The sequence below is a fragment of the Tiliqua scincoides genome, chromosome 11, assembly GCF_035046505.1.
Source record: "Tiliqua scincoides isolate rTilSci1 chromosome 11, rTilSci1.hap2, whole genome shotgun sequence".
NCBI lineage: Eukaryota > Metazoa > Chordata > Lepidosauria > Squamata > Scincidae > Tiliqua > Tiliqua scincoides.
Genome location: NC_089831.1, coordinates 1668265 through 1682825, shown reverse-complemented (window position 1 = coordinate 1682825; position 14561 = coordinate 1668265). Strand labels below are relative to the sequence as shown.

The window sequence follows — 14561 nt, the reverse complement described above, 5'->3', positions numbered from 1 at the left end:
AAACACACAGGCTACTTCCAAGGGAAAGTAAATAGCATTTGACTTCAGCCCCCCCCAAAAGCAGGAAGAGCATGACAAAAGAAGAGAGCAGAGAGTGTAATAGAAAGTTGAAGGAGGAGAGCGATGAGCAGATAGCTTGGTAGAGGTATTCTGAGCGAAGAGGTGGCAGAATGACAAGTACTGTAGCAGAGAGTGTTAGCCAGGCTTGGTGAAAAGTTGCAAAGAAAACATGCTCCCTGCAAGAGAATAAGGGGGTGGGGAGAAAGAAGATAACCTATAAGGCAATCTGAGGAACACGGAATCTCTAGCACACTTTCGGTTGCAGACCAAGGGTGCGGCTATTCCTGGGAAACACAACCGTGAGTGGCCAACAACGTGGAATTTACAACCACACGTACATCGTGATCCTTTCTTGGAGGTAAGCCACACTCTCCTCCAGCACTACAAATAATCCTTTGATGGACTTCCTGCGTCTACAAGCAACCCAGCAGCAATTGCCACTGAAAGGGAGTGGCAATTCCTCCCCCCCCCCTGCTGCCGCCCAAGTGTTTGTCCTTTGGAGGGCAGTAAAATGAATTCCCCTTAAGGGAGAAAAAAGACAACCAACAGCAGCAATGGGGTTTCTCTAGAAGGATCTCATGGACCCAGGTGCCAGAAACCCAAATTAACATGCAAATATGGCAATGTAGCCAAGTCAACCATGTAAGGTTAACATGGGTGGCAAAGGAAGTGGACACAAAATGTTCACATGAGAGAGGGTCATATTTGTTTCTCACACCATGTTAGTCTGTCACCACTCCACCCAGGCACAACAAGAGAGCCAAGCAATCATCATCCACAACCATTAACCTCACAGATTACAGGAACGCACAAAACATTTCTTTCCCCACCAGGCGCCAGTTTCCTTCAATTTTCCAAAAGGTCAGTGGCTTCAGTCAAGCAGCCCCAACTGATGATATTGCTTTATCGACAGCCCGTCTGCCCTCAGGGTTTAGCGCCAAGCAGAAGCATGGCTGGGATCAGGATGATAACCCCCAGGGATTCTCTAATTCAGTGGTTCTCACGCTTTTGGCACGGGGACCCACTTTTTAGAATGAGAATCCGTCGGGGCCCACTGGAAGTGGTCACGACCGAAAATGACATCATCAAGTAGGAAAATTTTTCACAATCCTAGGCTGCAATCCTACCCACACTTTCCCCACGAGTAAGTCCCATTGATTTTCATTGTTAAAAGTATATATATAGTAGCCTGTTCAAAGTACAGATCTGTCACATTTCTCCAAATGCAGTCACATACCATAGTAGCATCAAGTTTAATCAAAATGAAATATTGAAATGAATGGGGACCCACCTGAAATCGGCTCACGACCCACCTAGTGGGTCCCGACCCACAGTTTGAGAAACACTGCTCTAATTCATAGACTCATTTCCACCACACCTTTTCACTGCTGACATTTTAATGTGTTTTTAATATTTTGAATGGAAAGCTCTTTTGCTAGAATCACATTAAAAACAGGACAAAATATTTTTTGACCCAGTGTGTCATTAATCTGTGGAACTCCTTGCCCACAGGATGTGATGGTCGCATCTTGCCTAGATTCCTTTAAAAGGGGATTTGACAAATTGATAGAGGAAAAGTTTGATAGAGGAAAGATAGAGGAAAAGCCGTGATGGGTATAGGCAGCCTCCTGGTTCTAGAAGTAGGCTATATTTAAATGCCAGGTGCAATGGAGTGGCAACAGGATGCAAGTGTCTTGTTGCCCTGTGTGCTCCTGGAGGCATCTGGGGGGGCCGCTGAGACATAGGAAGCTGGACTAGATGGGCCTTTGGCCCGATCCAGCAGGGCTCTTCTTATGGTCTTACATACAACCACCCACATACATTGCACACAGATGGGCAGGTTTACCTGCAAGTGCTAACCATGCAACGCAGAGTCCCTGGGAGAGTCCCTAGAACTACCGTGCCCTGGAGAGGATTCTAGTCCAGCTAGCTTTCCCCCTCAGCAACATGCTAGCTTTCTGTGCTGGAGACTATTCCAACCATGGGATGCCTGCCTGCTCCCCAAAACACTCCACTCTCAAACATCACACACTGTGAGATTTATCTGCCTGCAGGGAGTGTCCTAAGATTTCAAAGAACTTGTTGGCTGAGAATTTAACATTAAGCCTGCTTGCTGCAGAAGCCCAGGGCAAAGCCTATGCTTTTCAAGAAGGCAGGTTCAGTCTCTTGTTAAAAGGAGAAGGAGATCTGATGACAGAGGTGGGAGATGTGGGACAGCCACAGCCAGGCTACTTCTGGGCTGCACAGCCAATGGCTGGCCTGGGTAGGGCAGCCTCTATGCTCACGGCTTGCTTCCTTTGCTTCAGGCCTGCGTGCCTGCTGTCCATGGCTTATGTTTCCCCTGGGTATAATAATTCACCTGCTGCATCCAACACAAAGAAATGAGGTGAAATACTATGCTGAACTGTTAGGTATTTGGTCCCTCCGAGACACATAAGCTGACTGGGGGTGGTTTGCTTCGTCTGCAGCAAATATCTTCCTGCTTTAGGTTTCTGTCGGTGCAACTGTTGTCTGAATTCAATCAGAGCCCAACTGTCAAATGTACCATTTGGAAAACAGTGCCCTCTCCACGCCATTACAAAATATCACGCATAATCGAATTTGCCAGCAAGCCCTTGATAATTGCACAGCAATTGCATAAACATCTCCTTCGGGTCTTGCGGTGAGATGCCTCCCCCAAAGCCAAATACGCCCCATCAGTGAGAATAAGCAGGTCTGCAATGAAGCAGCAATTTCCCCATTACAAGATGACAGCCCCTGTGCTATTCTGCAGCCCCACACCAAGGCCGCTTTGCGATTCTCGCAGAGCCACAAGGACCATTTCAAAAAAATTCTCCAAGGGCCCAGAAGCTACAATAAGCAGTGGCAAAGCTAGAGGGGGTGCAAAGGACTAAGTTTTGCAGGGAGATTCACCGCAGCATGCAAGTGGCCCCTCTTCTTCCCCTCCCTTTCAGAGCCATTATGGGGTGAGTGAGGCAAATGCCTCCGTTTTGCTCCCCCTGCAAGGAATGGCTCCGAAGAGAGGGGCCACTTGCCCGCCTCACTACCAGCCTGAGTCCTCCACCCCCTCCAGCTACGCCACCGTACACATGTTCACTGAAGGAGCCCATCTCAAGTACTTAAACACATCTTTCCTTTTAAGCCACTCAAACAGTCTGCAGAGGGGCACTTCAGTCTCGCTTGCTGCTTTTCGGAAGCAGCAATTAAGGCAAAGAGCAGGGATTCCCAGGGGGCTGGCTCTTCCAGACAGCTCCACGGGTGGGAAAGACTGCCAGGGAGAGTCAACACAGCTTCTGCTGCCTTGTGGGGAAATGCCCTCCTTTTCGATGTTGCTACTGACCCACACAAATGTGATTCTGCTTAGGGGTCCTCCCCAAGGAACAAATGTAGATGACGAGTGTTGAATATGAGTATCGGCTTCATCATGCCATGAGGGAAGCCAGGAAATTCCCTGCCAGATGGTTGCCAGGAACCTGGCCAGAGCTGCAGAAACAAATGCCATCCCACAACCTGAATGAGGGCAACTCTCTTCCTTCAAAGCCTCTCTCAAAACCCAACCCTTTGGATTAGTTCCTTATTGCTGCCTATCAATATTTTATACTGTACCATCCTCTTAAAAAAAACAAAAACCAAAGTGGCCAAGAAGTTAATCCAGTGGGCCCTCCTTACCTGCAGGCCCAGTACTCACAGATTTGAATCAATCCACACATCGAGACTCATCTGCTCCACCTGTGTGGCTGACCCAGCAGGCCCTAGTCTCCAGTGTCCTACCTTTGCAACCTCAATTTGGCTTCCAGAACCAGCCAACTGTTGGAGTTGGTACAACTCCGTCTGCTTCCAAGAGGTGGCAGGATACTGTGCACTGAAAGAGTTAAGCGATGACCCAGTGTCATCACCAATTTACCTGTCCCTTTTGGATGACCTATGTGGGGGTGTGTGGCCCAGACCCTATATAACTTTCCTTTCCTCCAGGCTCGCTCTCTTCTTCCTTTTTTACTTTGCTGACCACTGACCCGTTGGGATGGCGCACAGCAGGGCTCTGCTGGCGACGCCATCTTGACCGCATGGCACAAGCAGGACGAGGCAGCCTTAGGGCCTTGTTGTCTATTGAGTTTAGTGTACCTCTGAACATATTCAGATGCTGTAACCACATGCTTCTATGGAACCGTGAGTAAATGATTTCTTTTGAAACTTCAACCAGCCATTGTTGTCTGTTTTTATTGATTAGCAGTGGGTGTGGGAGGCTCCCTGGGTTGATTCCCAGCAAGAGGGGGCGGGGGTCTGCTGCTGAAGCTACTCTGCTTCCCCCCTAAAGGAGGAAACCAGTTTTAAGAGATTCCTCCAACACCAACTACACTGCCCAATGGTGCTATGCTGAAGGCACCATGGCCACTGCCTGCTTACACGATGGCTGTAAACTCTGCACCCAGCAGGCAGGTCACCAGGCAGTCCAGACGTCCATCAAAACCCTCCCTCTTAAAACTGGATTACCCACAGCTAGGAGCCTCCCGCCCTAGAGAACTATCCCTATGAGAGACATGAAATGGGTTCATGAAGACTAATTGTTGTTAAATGTCAATCAATACAAATCAAATCAGAGGGGAAGAAAGAGAGCACAGCCATCTCTTTCTCTCCGTGTCCTTTTCACGGACCGATGAATACTCAACAATTCCTCATCTTAAACAACGCTCCCAGAAGGCACAATGAGAAATAGAGCCTGCATGACAATCCTGAACTGCTTTAAAGCAAGTGACCAAACTATTCTGGACGCAGCCCACAAAACTGAAAACATGTTCACATGGATTGGCAACTACCACCCCACACATTTGGGCCAGTGTTGACGGCCAACCAAAAGCTAGCAGTCATAGGATATTACTCAAAGTAGCACTTCTCAGACTTTTTAACAGTGGGACCCACTTTTTAGAATGACAATCTGTTGGGACACACCAGGAATGATGTCATTAACATGGAAGTGATGTCATGGCCAGAAGTGACATCATCAATTTAGGCTTCAGACCTAAGCCATGATCATCCAAATGTCCCGTCACACAGTGTGCTCATGCTATTATTTTGCAGAACTCAGTAATCAAACATTCCAGCGTGGAATGTTTGATTGTGGAAAGTCAAAACAGAGAGCAGACTTGGATCCTTCTCCAACCACACAGCCCTCCCCACTCCCAGTGTCTCATCTTCCCACCTCTTCAGGGCAAAGCACCAGGCCAATCTCCCACCAGGAGTCCGCCCTGCCCAGCAGCTCTGTCCCCTGTATTTTCAGTTCTGTATTTTCAATGGCAGCTGAGCTAGGTGCTACCTGACCCACCTGAAGCTGGCTCACAACCCACCACCTCAACCCATAGTTGAGAAAAGCAGTTCTAACCAGCTAAGAGGGCACACCTCTCGGCCACCATTGCATCTGCAGAGAACCGTCCAGCTGAGCTCTTTCGTTTGGTCCGTAGCCCTTTACATCTGGCCCCCCCTACTGGTGGGGTGGAGCACACGGAAGCTCGCTGTGATGAGTTTGCAAGACACTTTGCAGAGAAGGTCAATCAGATTCGGCATGACTTGGACGCCGCTGTGGGCATGTCTACTGATGTCCCCGGGGCACCTGTCTATCCTGCTATTTGGGATTCTTTTCAGCTTGTAGAGCCTGAGGATGTGGACAGGATTCTCTGGAGTGTGAGACCTGCTGCTTGCCCGCTCGACCCATGCCCAGCATGGTTAATTAGGGCTGCCCGGGAAGGGCTGGCCGAGTGGACGGGGAGGGTGGTGAACTCATCTCTGAGGGAGGGGGTGCTCCCGCCTGCCTTGAAGCAGGCGATGGTTTGCCCCCTCCTGAAGAAGCCCTCCCTGGATCCCACTAATTTAAATAACTTTCGGCCGGTCTCAAATATCCCATTCCTGGGCAAGGTGATTGAGCGGGTGGTGGCATCCCAGCTTCAGAGGGTACTGGAGGAAACGGATTATCCGGACCCATTCCAATCTGGCTTCAGGCCGGGGTTTGGGATGGAGACTGCCTTGGTCGCCTTGGTGGATGACCTTCACCGGGGGATGGACAGGGGGAGTGCAACCCTGTTAGTCCTGCTGGACCTCTCGGCGGCATTCGATACCATCGACCATGGTGTCCTTCTGGGCCGGCTGGCCGGGTTGGGGCTTGGAGGCACTGTTTTGAAGTGGTTCCGCTCCTTCCTGGCTGACAGATCCCAGAAGGTGGTGCTGGGGGAAGCCTGTTCGGCACCCCGACCTCTTAGGTTTGGGGTGCCGCAGGGTTCCATCTTATCCCCCATGCTTTTTAACATCTACATGAAGCCGCTGGGAGAGGTCATCCGGGGTTTGGAGTGGGTTGCCACCAGTACACTGATGACACCCAGCTTTATCTCTCCTTTCCCCCTGATTCTGAGGAGGCGGTTGGGGTCCTGGATCGCTGTCTGGAGGCAGTTAGGGACTGGATGTGGGCGAACAAGCTGAAATTAAATCCGGATAAGACAGAGGTGCTCTTGGTTCGGAAATCCACAGCTCGGGTGCTGGACTATCGTCCTGCTCTGAATGGGGTTGCACTCCCTCTGAAGGAGCAGGTCCGCAGCTTGGGGGTTCTCCTGGATCCACAGCTGCTCCTGGAGTCCCAGGTGGCGGCGGTGGCCAGGGGAGCCTTTGCTCAGCTTCGGCTGATTCGCCAGCTGCGACCGTACCTGAGCTGCGCGGACCTGGCCACAGTAACCCATGCCCTAGTGACATCTAGATTAGATTATTGCTATGCGCTCTACGTGGGGCTGCCTTTGAAGACGGTCCGGAAATTACAACTAGTACAGAACGCGGCTGCTCGTGTGGTTGCTGGGCACGTTGGTTTGACTCTGTTGAGCTGTTGCTCCTGCGGCTACACTGGTTGCCGGTTCTGTTCCGGGCCCAATTCAAGGTGCTAGTTTTGACTTTTAAAGCCCTTTACGGCTCGGGTCCGGGGTATTTGAGGGACCGCCTCCTTCCCTACAATCCGGCCCATGCTCTTAGATCTTCTGGGGGGGCCCTTTTGACTGTGCCGCCACTAAGAGATGTGAGAGGGGTGGCAGCCAAGAAGAGGGCCTTCTCGGTGGTGGCCCCCGAACTGTGGAATACCCTCCCCTTAGAACTGAGAACTGCTCCCTCGTTGCTAACGTTTCGGCGTGGACTGAAGACCTTTTTATTTCAAAAAGCTTTTAATTGTTGACAGGCTGGCTGGCGTTCTTGCTTTTTATATAAAAATCCACGGGGTTTGTTTTGTTTTTAGCTTTTTAATCATTGTAAATTGTTTTTAACTGTTTTTCATGTTGTATTTTTAAATTGTTTGTTAGCCGCCTTGTGTGCCCGTTGGGCAAAAAGGCGGGGCACAAATTAATTAATTAATTAATTAATTAAATAAGTAAATAAATAAATAAATAAATAAATAAATAACCAATTTTCACTCAAAAGTTTGATAAGAACCGACCCAGGCCTCCACAAACCATCTTCATCAGGCAATACATTCCTTCAGGAACATATTTTAAGCCTGAATGCACCACGACGATTCCTGTAAGCATTATGGAAGTATTCCTGTAAGTATTTACCCAAAAGTTTCTGGGGTTTCCTTCCTCTTCTATCATGGAAGGCGAAACAGACACATGCAACAGACAAAGGAACATCTCATCCACCTTGTTCTAGTAATCAAGAATGTGAATAGCGACCAACAGCTGCTTCATCAAACAGTGTGTTTCTGAGGACTACCTTGCTGTTGCAGACAATGGGACTCCTCCAGTTTGTAGAGGAGAGTTTGGAGACTGTCCTCACGCAGCCCAACAACTCAGTTACTGTCCAATCAACCCCAGATTGCTTGCAAAGCATCTACAGTATAAACCAGGTCTCCAAACCCCGGCCCAGGGACCAGATGCAGACCATGGAGAACCTCTATCTGGCCCGCAACCAGCCTCTGATCCCCTGAGTGCCTCTGGCCTAGCTGACCAAACAACCAGAGTTGTGCTTGTGGGGTGGGGGAATGGGGTCCATTTAAGTGTATGCTTTATATCTTGGGCTGTGCTGGTGCTTGGAGAAATTCTGGACATTTGAGCCCATTCATTCCTTCCTTCCTTCATCCATCTAAGTTCCATCTCTAATGTATTTATTTAAATTATATATTTAATTTTTTTTCCAGCCCTCAACATTGTGCCAGATATTAGATGTGGCCCTTTGGCAGAAACGTTTAGAGACCCCTGGCCTAAACTGGCAGTTTCCAGGCTTAGAGCTGAAATGCATGATCAGCAGGGCCATACCATAGCTCTGTGTCAGGACTGAACCACTTCAGCCCACAGGGGAGAAATTCCCAGGGGAAAGCTCATGGCGGGGGGGGGGGGAACTAGCACATCATTGAGAAAGTTCCATTAATTTCACTGTGCTGAAATTGCACTGTGATTGTATTGCATTGTGAACTTTTGGCATTTTAATGCTACATGAGCTGCCCCAGGAAGCTTGCTGATTGCACAGAACGGTTAAAAAAAAATACAAAATACAGTGGTGCCCTCTTCTATTTAGCACAGGGAGAGCAACTGTCCTTCTTCAACCCCAGCACGGCATCTTTCCCAGTGGATGCTGCTGCTGGAGTCTCTTTTAGATTGTGTGTACAGACTCCTTTATTGGCTTAGCTGTGTAAACCATGTTGTGAACTACTACAAAGTGGTACACAAACATTCTTAATACCACCCCAGCATTTGGCAAACAGACAACAGTCTGATCTGCCCAAGAGCATGCAGTCTAAGGAAGCCTGGCAGCTGGACTGGGGTAGCAACCACCCTATCACAAGCAACAGAGAAAAGGAGGAGACAAGAGGGATTAAGAGACAAGGCAGAGGCTCAGGTGAGCAGCAGTTCCACTGCCCATTGAGACACACACACAGAGGGCTCTCCTTTCTACACGCAGAGCTGCGCAACTCCAAACACTCCCATTTCCTAAAGACCTGCACTCTGTGAACTACTCCATCTATCTTCCAAGCGACCTTTGATTCAGACACTCCCTTTGAGTTAATGCAATCCATCTCCCAGGAGATCAGCAACTGGCAGTGCAGTCCATGCTGTGTCACCGCACATTACTCAGGTGACATTCAGAGGTCAGGCAAACCAATCAAGTGTCTGGGAATAGCACATGACACCACCTATTCAGCTCACACGGTCTGCTTTGGCCAATGCTTCATTTTGCTACCTGCCCAATTCAAACTACATGGGCCAAGACGTCTTCAGTACCAGACAAATAATTTGCTAGGTAGACTTAAGAAAGGCAGCATGTGCTCTGCTGCTTTTAATCTCAATGCTAGCTAGACCCAGACAATGCTGGCTGGGAGACCAGATGCAAATCTTTGGCCCAATCCCAGTGGTGTAGCTAAAGGGGGTGCACAGCACTAAGATTTACAGGTGCCTGAATGAGCCATGCAAGTGACCCCTCCCCTTCAGAGCCATTCCAGGCATATGCCTCCATTTTGCTCCCACATCTGGAATGGTTCCGAAGGGGAGGGGGAGCTTGCACGGTGTGTTTGGGTGCCTGCAAAACTTAGTACTTTGCACCCCTTCTAACGACACCACTACCCAATCCAACCTCCCACTTCCAAGACTTCCTCTTGCCCAGAAAGGGCTACACCATGACCCACACAGCCACTGGTCACTCTTGAATTCTTTAGATCCCATTCACACCCAAAATCCAACACTCAAAGAACGGGCAAGAGGAGAGTCACCCACACCAGAGGTATTCAACAAGTAGGTTGTGACTCAAACTCAACAGTCACAGCCATATTGTCACCACCACAGCCATGTTGTCATCAAGAGGTATACATGAGCCTCTGTCATAAGGCTCTTTGCTCTCCTTCTGATTGGCCACAGAGGAATGAAGGGGCAGAGTGATACTGTAGCAGAGCACATTGGCCACCAGCCAGCAGATGGGAAAAGAAGAGAAAGAAGAATCCTTTGCCACTGGACTTGCAAGCCCAGTGTTGGTTTGCAGGGACTTGGAAGGGACCCACAAGATCATGAAGCCCAGCTCTATAACTCTACTGTATCTGAATCTGGGCACCACACTGATAAGCTGGAGCGGGTTTCAAAGAAGGCTGAAATGGCGAGGGGTCTGGAAACCAAGTTCTCTGATAAACATATACATGCATTTGTATGTTTAGCCTGGAGAAGAGAAGACTAAGGGGCGGTATGACAGCCTCTTCCAGAAGAAAGAAAGGACTTGTCCAGTGGCTTTGGTGGATAGGACTGGAACCAACAGGTAGGAACTAAAGGGAAGCAGATTTTAGGTATACATGAGAAAGAACATCCTGATTGCAAGAGCTGCCTGGCACTCTGTGCAGCGGTAGGTCTTCCTTCATTGGGTGTTTTCAGGCAGAGGGCACCTGTCTGAACATAAGAACAGCCCTGCTGGATCAGGCCATAGGCCCGTCTAGTCCAGTTTCCTGTATCTCACTGCAGCCCACCAGATGCCCCAGGGAGCACACAAGACAACAAGAGACCTGCAGTTGGTTGGGATGGTGGCATGAATGGAGCAGGGGTGGACTAGATGACCTCTAAAGACGCCCTTCCAACTCAAGTATTCTAGGATTCCAAAATGCACTTTGCGCGTGCTCAGGGGCACTACACTCATATCTTGCAGGCACAGAACACTAAGACTGGGCTATGAACTCTGGTGAAAAGTAAGTTTCCTGTGCAAGATTGGAAGTGGCATTCCCAGTTCATTGCTTCGTCTCCCAGCCACGTTGCTTCCTGAAGGCAGTGGCATAACTACAGGGGGTGCAACGTGTTAAGTTTTGCAGGGAGCCTCCCCACAGAATGCATGCAGCCCCTTCCCCTCAGAGCCAGTCCAGGAGGTGGGATCAAAACAGAGGCACACGCCTGGAAGACTCCAAAGGGGAGAGGCCCCTTACAGGCTGCGGTGAGGCTCCCTGCAAAGCGCTTTGCCGCCCCCCCTCTAGCTACGCCACTGAGTGAAGGCCTGGTCTGGGAAGCATCACAGGCCAGCTGCAGCCAGCCCTCCTCGGAGGAGGAGCACCCACGACCCGCAGCCTCCCCGCCCAGCCATCCCTGGCCGCGATGCTCATTCATTCAAACGCCGGCAGGACACAAAGAGCAGAGGTCGATGCGCCTCCCCCCACGGGCCCGGTGGCGTAGCTGGAGGGGGGGCAAAGCACTAAGTTCCGCAGCTCCAAAGGGGGGGCGCTTGCACCCCAAGCGGTGGCTCCCTGCGGAACTTGGTGCTTTGCCCCCCTTGCGGCTACGCCACCACAGGCGGAGACCGGGGAGGGGGCGCCCGGGCCGGGCAGCAGCGCTTTGTCTTGGCAGACAAAGGAGGGCGGTGGGCGGACCCCCGTGGGCACCTACCGAGAAGAGGCTGGCGTAGGCGGAGAGGGAGAACTTGAGGCAGTAGTAGCCCAGCAGCGAGTCCCCCCGGCCCATGCTGGCGGCGCTAGATGGCTGGCCGGCCGGACGACCGGCTCGGCACTCCCGACCAGCCTCCGCGGCTCGCCCGCTTCCGCCCCGCTGAAAGCGAAAGCAGTGAAAGGGGCGGCGGGGAGGGAGGCGGTGGCGCAGCCAGAGGGGGGCAACGCGCGGAGTTCTGCAGGGAGCCTCCCCCGCGCCGTGCAGAGCACCAAGAGCCCGTGCCGCGGCTCGTCTACTCAGAAGCAAGCCCCAGTGGAGTCAGTGGGGCTCATTCCCAATCCCAGGTCAATGTGGCTGTAAGTCTTGCAGGGACCCTCCCCTTCCGAACCATTCCGGGCGGGGAAGCAAAACGGAGGCATTCGCCGCGGGGAGGCTCCCTGCAAAACTTAGCGCTTTGCCCCCCCTCTAGCTACGCCACTGAGCCCGATCATCGCCCCGGGAATGCTCATCGTCAACGTGGCAAGCCCTGCCCGCAGGCACGCGGTCTAGGCACGCAAGAAAGTCAAAGGCATGCGGCAGGAAGGGGATCCAGCCCCCCACCCCAAAAAAAAGCATAAGAGCAGTCAGGCTGGAGTTCAGGTCAGCTGGCAACCTTGGAAGCCCAGCTTGCCCCAGGGTGACCAGATCCAATGGAGGACAGAGTGCCTCTCCCTTTAACCACTGTATAGAATTTGGAATTTGGGCAGGTGCAGATTTTTAAACCCTTTCCTGTTGAGCTGCACCTGCCCAAATTCCCTCTTCTATACAAGGGTTAAAGGCAGAGGCACTCTGTCCTCCATTCAATCTGGAGGAGTCTCTGCACCATCGTGGGACTGCAAGGGGTGTTGTGGGTGGAGGCCTCAGGACTTTAGCCTTCTCAGTGGACTAGTCCTCAATGAGGAGCTAAGCCTCTGTGTAGGGTGACCAGAGGTACAATGGAGGACAGAGTGCCTCTGCCTTTAGCCATGGTACAGAAAAGGGAAGTGCCCTTGGCAAGTGCCGCTTTTAAAACCCTTCCATGTTGAGCAGCACCTTCCAAAATTCCCTCTTCTATACCAAGGTGAAGGGTAGAGGCACTCTGTCCTCCGCTGTACCTGGTCACCCTGAGCTTGACACATGGGATGGAGCTGCCGGAGCACACCCCACCCCTACACTAGTGGCCAAAATTGCAGAAACCTTTGGGAAGATTTGTATATGTGTGGTTTGATGGCTCATAACGTCCGTCTTTTTGAGAATACCATAAAATTATATATCATTAGAAAGACATATTGAAGATTATTTTTCTAATGATATATAATTTAGTGGTGCCATTCTGAAAAAGACTGATGTGATGAGCTATCAAACCTCATTGCATGTTGGCAACCTTCAGTCTCGAAAGACTCTGGTATCGCGCTCTGAATGGTGGTTCTGGAACAGCGTCTAGTGTGGCTGAAAAGGCCAAAACCTCATATTTTTTGTAAATAAATACAAATTTTCCCAAAAGTTTCCACCATTTTGGCCACTAGTGTACATTTCATCAGACAGCGTTGTGTGGTGATTGGGGGAGAAGCCCTGGGGCTGATGCCTCCCTTTGTCTGCCCTATGCCTGGGCCAGCATTGGTGGACTCCAGGGCCACCACAAGGACAGCAGCAGACAAAGAGACCATCCCCCAAAGCCTCCCTCCCAGTTACACACTGCTGATTCCCCACAAATCTGGGCTGTGGCATTGGAGCCCAGGGCCCAAGGAGGACAAGCAGGGCTCTGACTTCCAACCAGCCACCAGCAGGGAAAGAGTTAAGAATATAAAAGGGAGTTTATTGAAAATGTATGGACCTAATCACATAACAACAGGGATTGGAGAATGTAGCCCGTTGTTAAGTGGCACACACCTGTACTGTAATTGTTGCATGCTCTTGCGTGCATGCACAGGTGCCCATCAGTACAGTGTAAACACACACACACACACACACACACAATCTCCCATGTGGATTTGCCCCACCCAGAAGTAGTTGGAGAATTTATAATACAAGAGGCCAAAATGCAGCATTTGGCTGTTCTGAGCTCCTTGACTGGATAGCAGAGCGAACCACCTCAGAGGTCCTCTATTTAGGCTAACAGTAGCCATGAGACAGGATTTTCCGAAAGAAGACAGATGTCATTAAGAAATAGACGGGGCCATGAAAAGGTGCAATTGCTTGCCGGACCAGTTATGCAGAAGTTGAAGTGTTTGTGGGTGAAAGGATACAGTACTTGCAAGTAGCCTATTTGGACAGGCATGGGTAAAAGTGATGTGGGGGGGGAGTCAAGCTGCCAGCTGAGCTGAGTCTTTTCTTCTATAAATGGCCCAGTGGGAGAAAAGGAGAAAATTAGGTGGAGGTTTCAAACAAGCACTGAGGAGTGGTGGACTTTAGAAGGAAGGAAAAGAGAAATTGCCTATCTATAGATTGGGGAAGATGTCTTATGAAATGAGGCTGGGCTGTATGTTTTTGGATCTTGGAGGAAGAATGTAGCCAAGTGGCAGCACCTCAAGCTCAGGGTAGCTATTAGTGCAAGAAACTTTTCAACGGGGGAAATTCCTCATGAAAAAAATGGATAGTGTGAAAGTTCTGATGGAGGATGACCAAAATTGACTGGAAAATTCTTGGGTAAATGGGGATTCATTATGCAACAGGCTTTATGAGGAGGTACTGTATTCCGCAACAGAGCCATCTCCATCTGCCTGCAGAAGGTCCCAATCCATAAGAACATAAGAACAGCCCCACTGGATCAGGCCATAGGCCCATCTAGTCCAGCTTCCTGTATCTCACAGCGGCCCACCAAATGCCCCAGGGAGCACACCAGATAACAAGAGACCTCATCCTGGTGCTCTCCCCTACATCTGGCATTCTGACTTAACCCATTCCTAAAATCAGGAGGTTGCGCATACACATCATGGCTTGTATCCCAGAATGGATTTTTCCTCCAGAAACTCGTCCAATCCCCTTTTAAAGGCGTCTAGGCTAGACGCCAGCACCACATCCTGTGGCAAGGAGTTCCACAGACCGACCATGCGCTGAGTAAAGAAATATTTTCTTTTGTCTGTCCTAACCCGCCCAACACTCAATTTTAGTGGATGTCCCCTG

The 14561-nt window shown here is 50.4% G+C and overlaps 1 protein-coding gene across 1 annotated transcript in view; it reads right to left on the bottom strand.

The window, feature by feature from the left end:
• Window positions 1-11501, bottom strand: part of LOC136662359 (tetraspanin-15-like) — a 123520-nt gene extending 112019 nt beyond the window's left edge. The window contains exon 1 of the mRNA XM_066639572.1: window positions 11421-11501. Coding sequence (XP_066495669.1) covers window positions 11421-11495 — 75 coding nt within the window. The 5' untranslated portion in view covers window positions 11496-11501. The remainder of the gene's footprint in view (window positions 1-11420) is intronic.
• Window positions 11502-14561: the final 3060 nt, after the last annotated feature.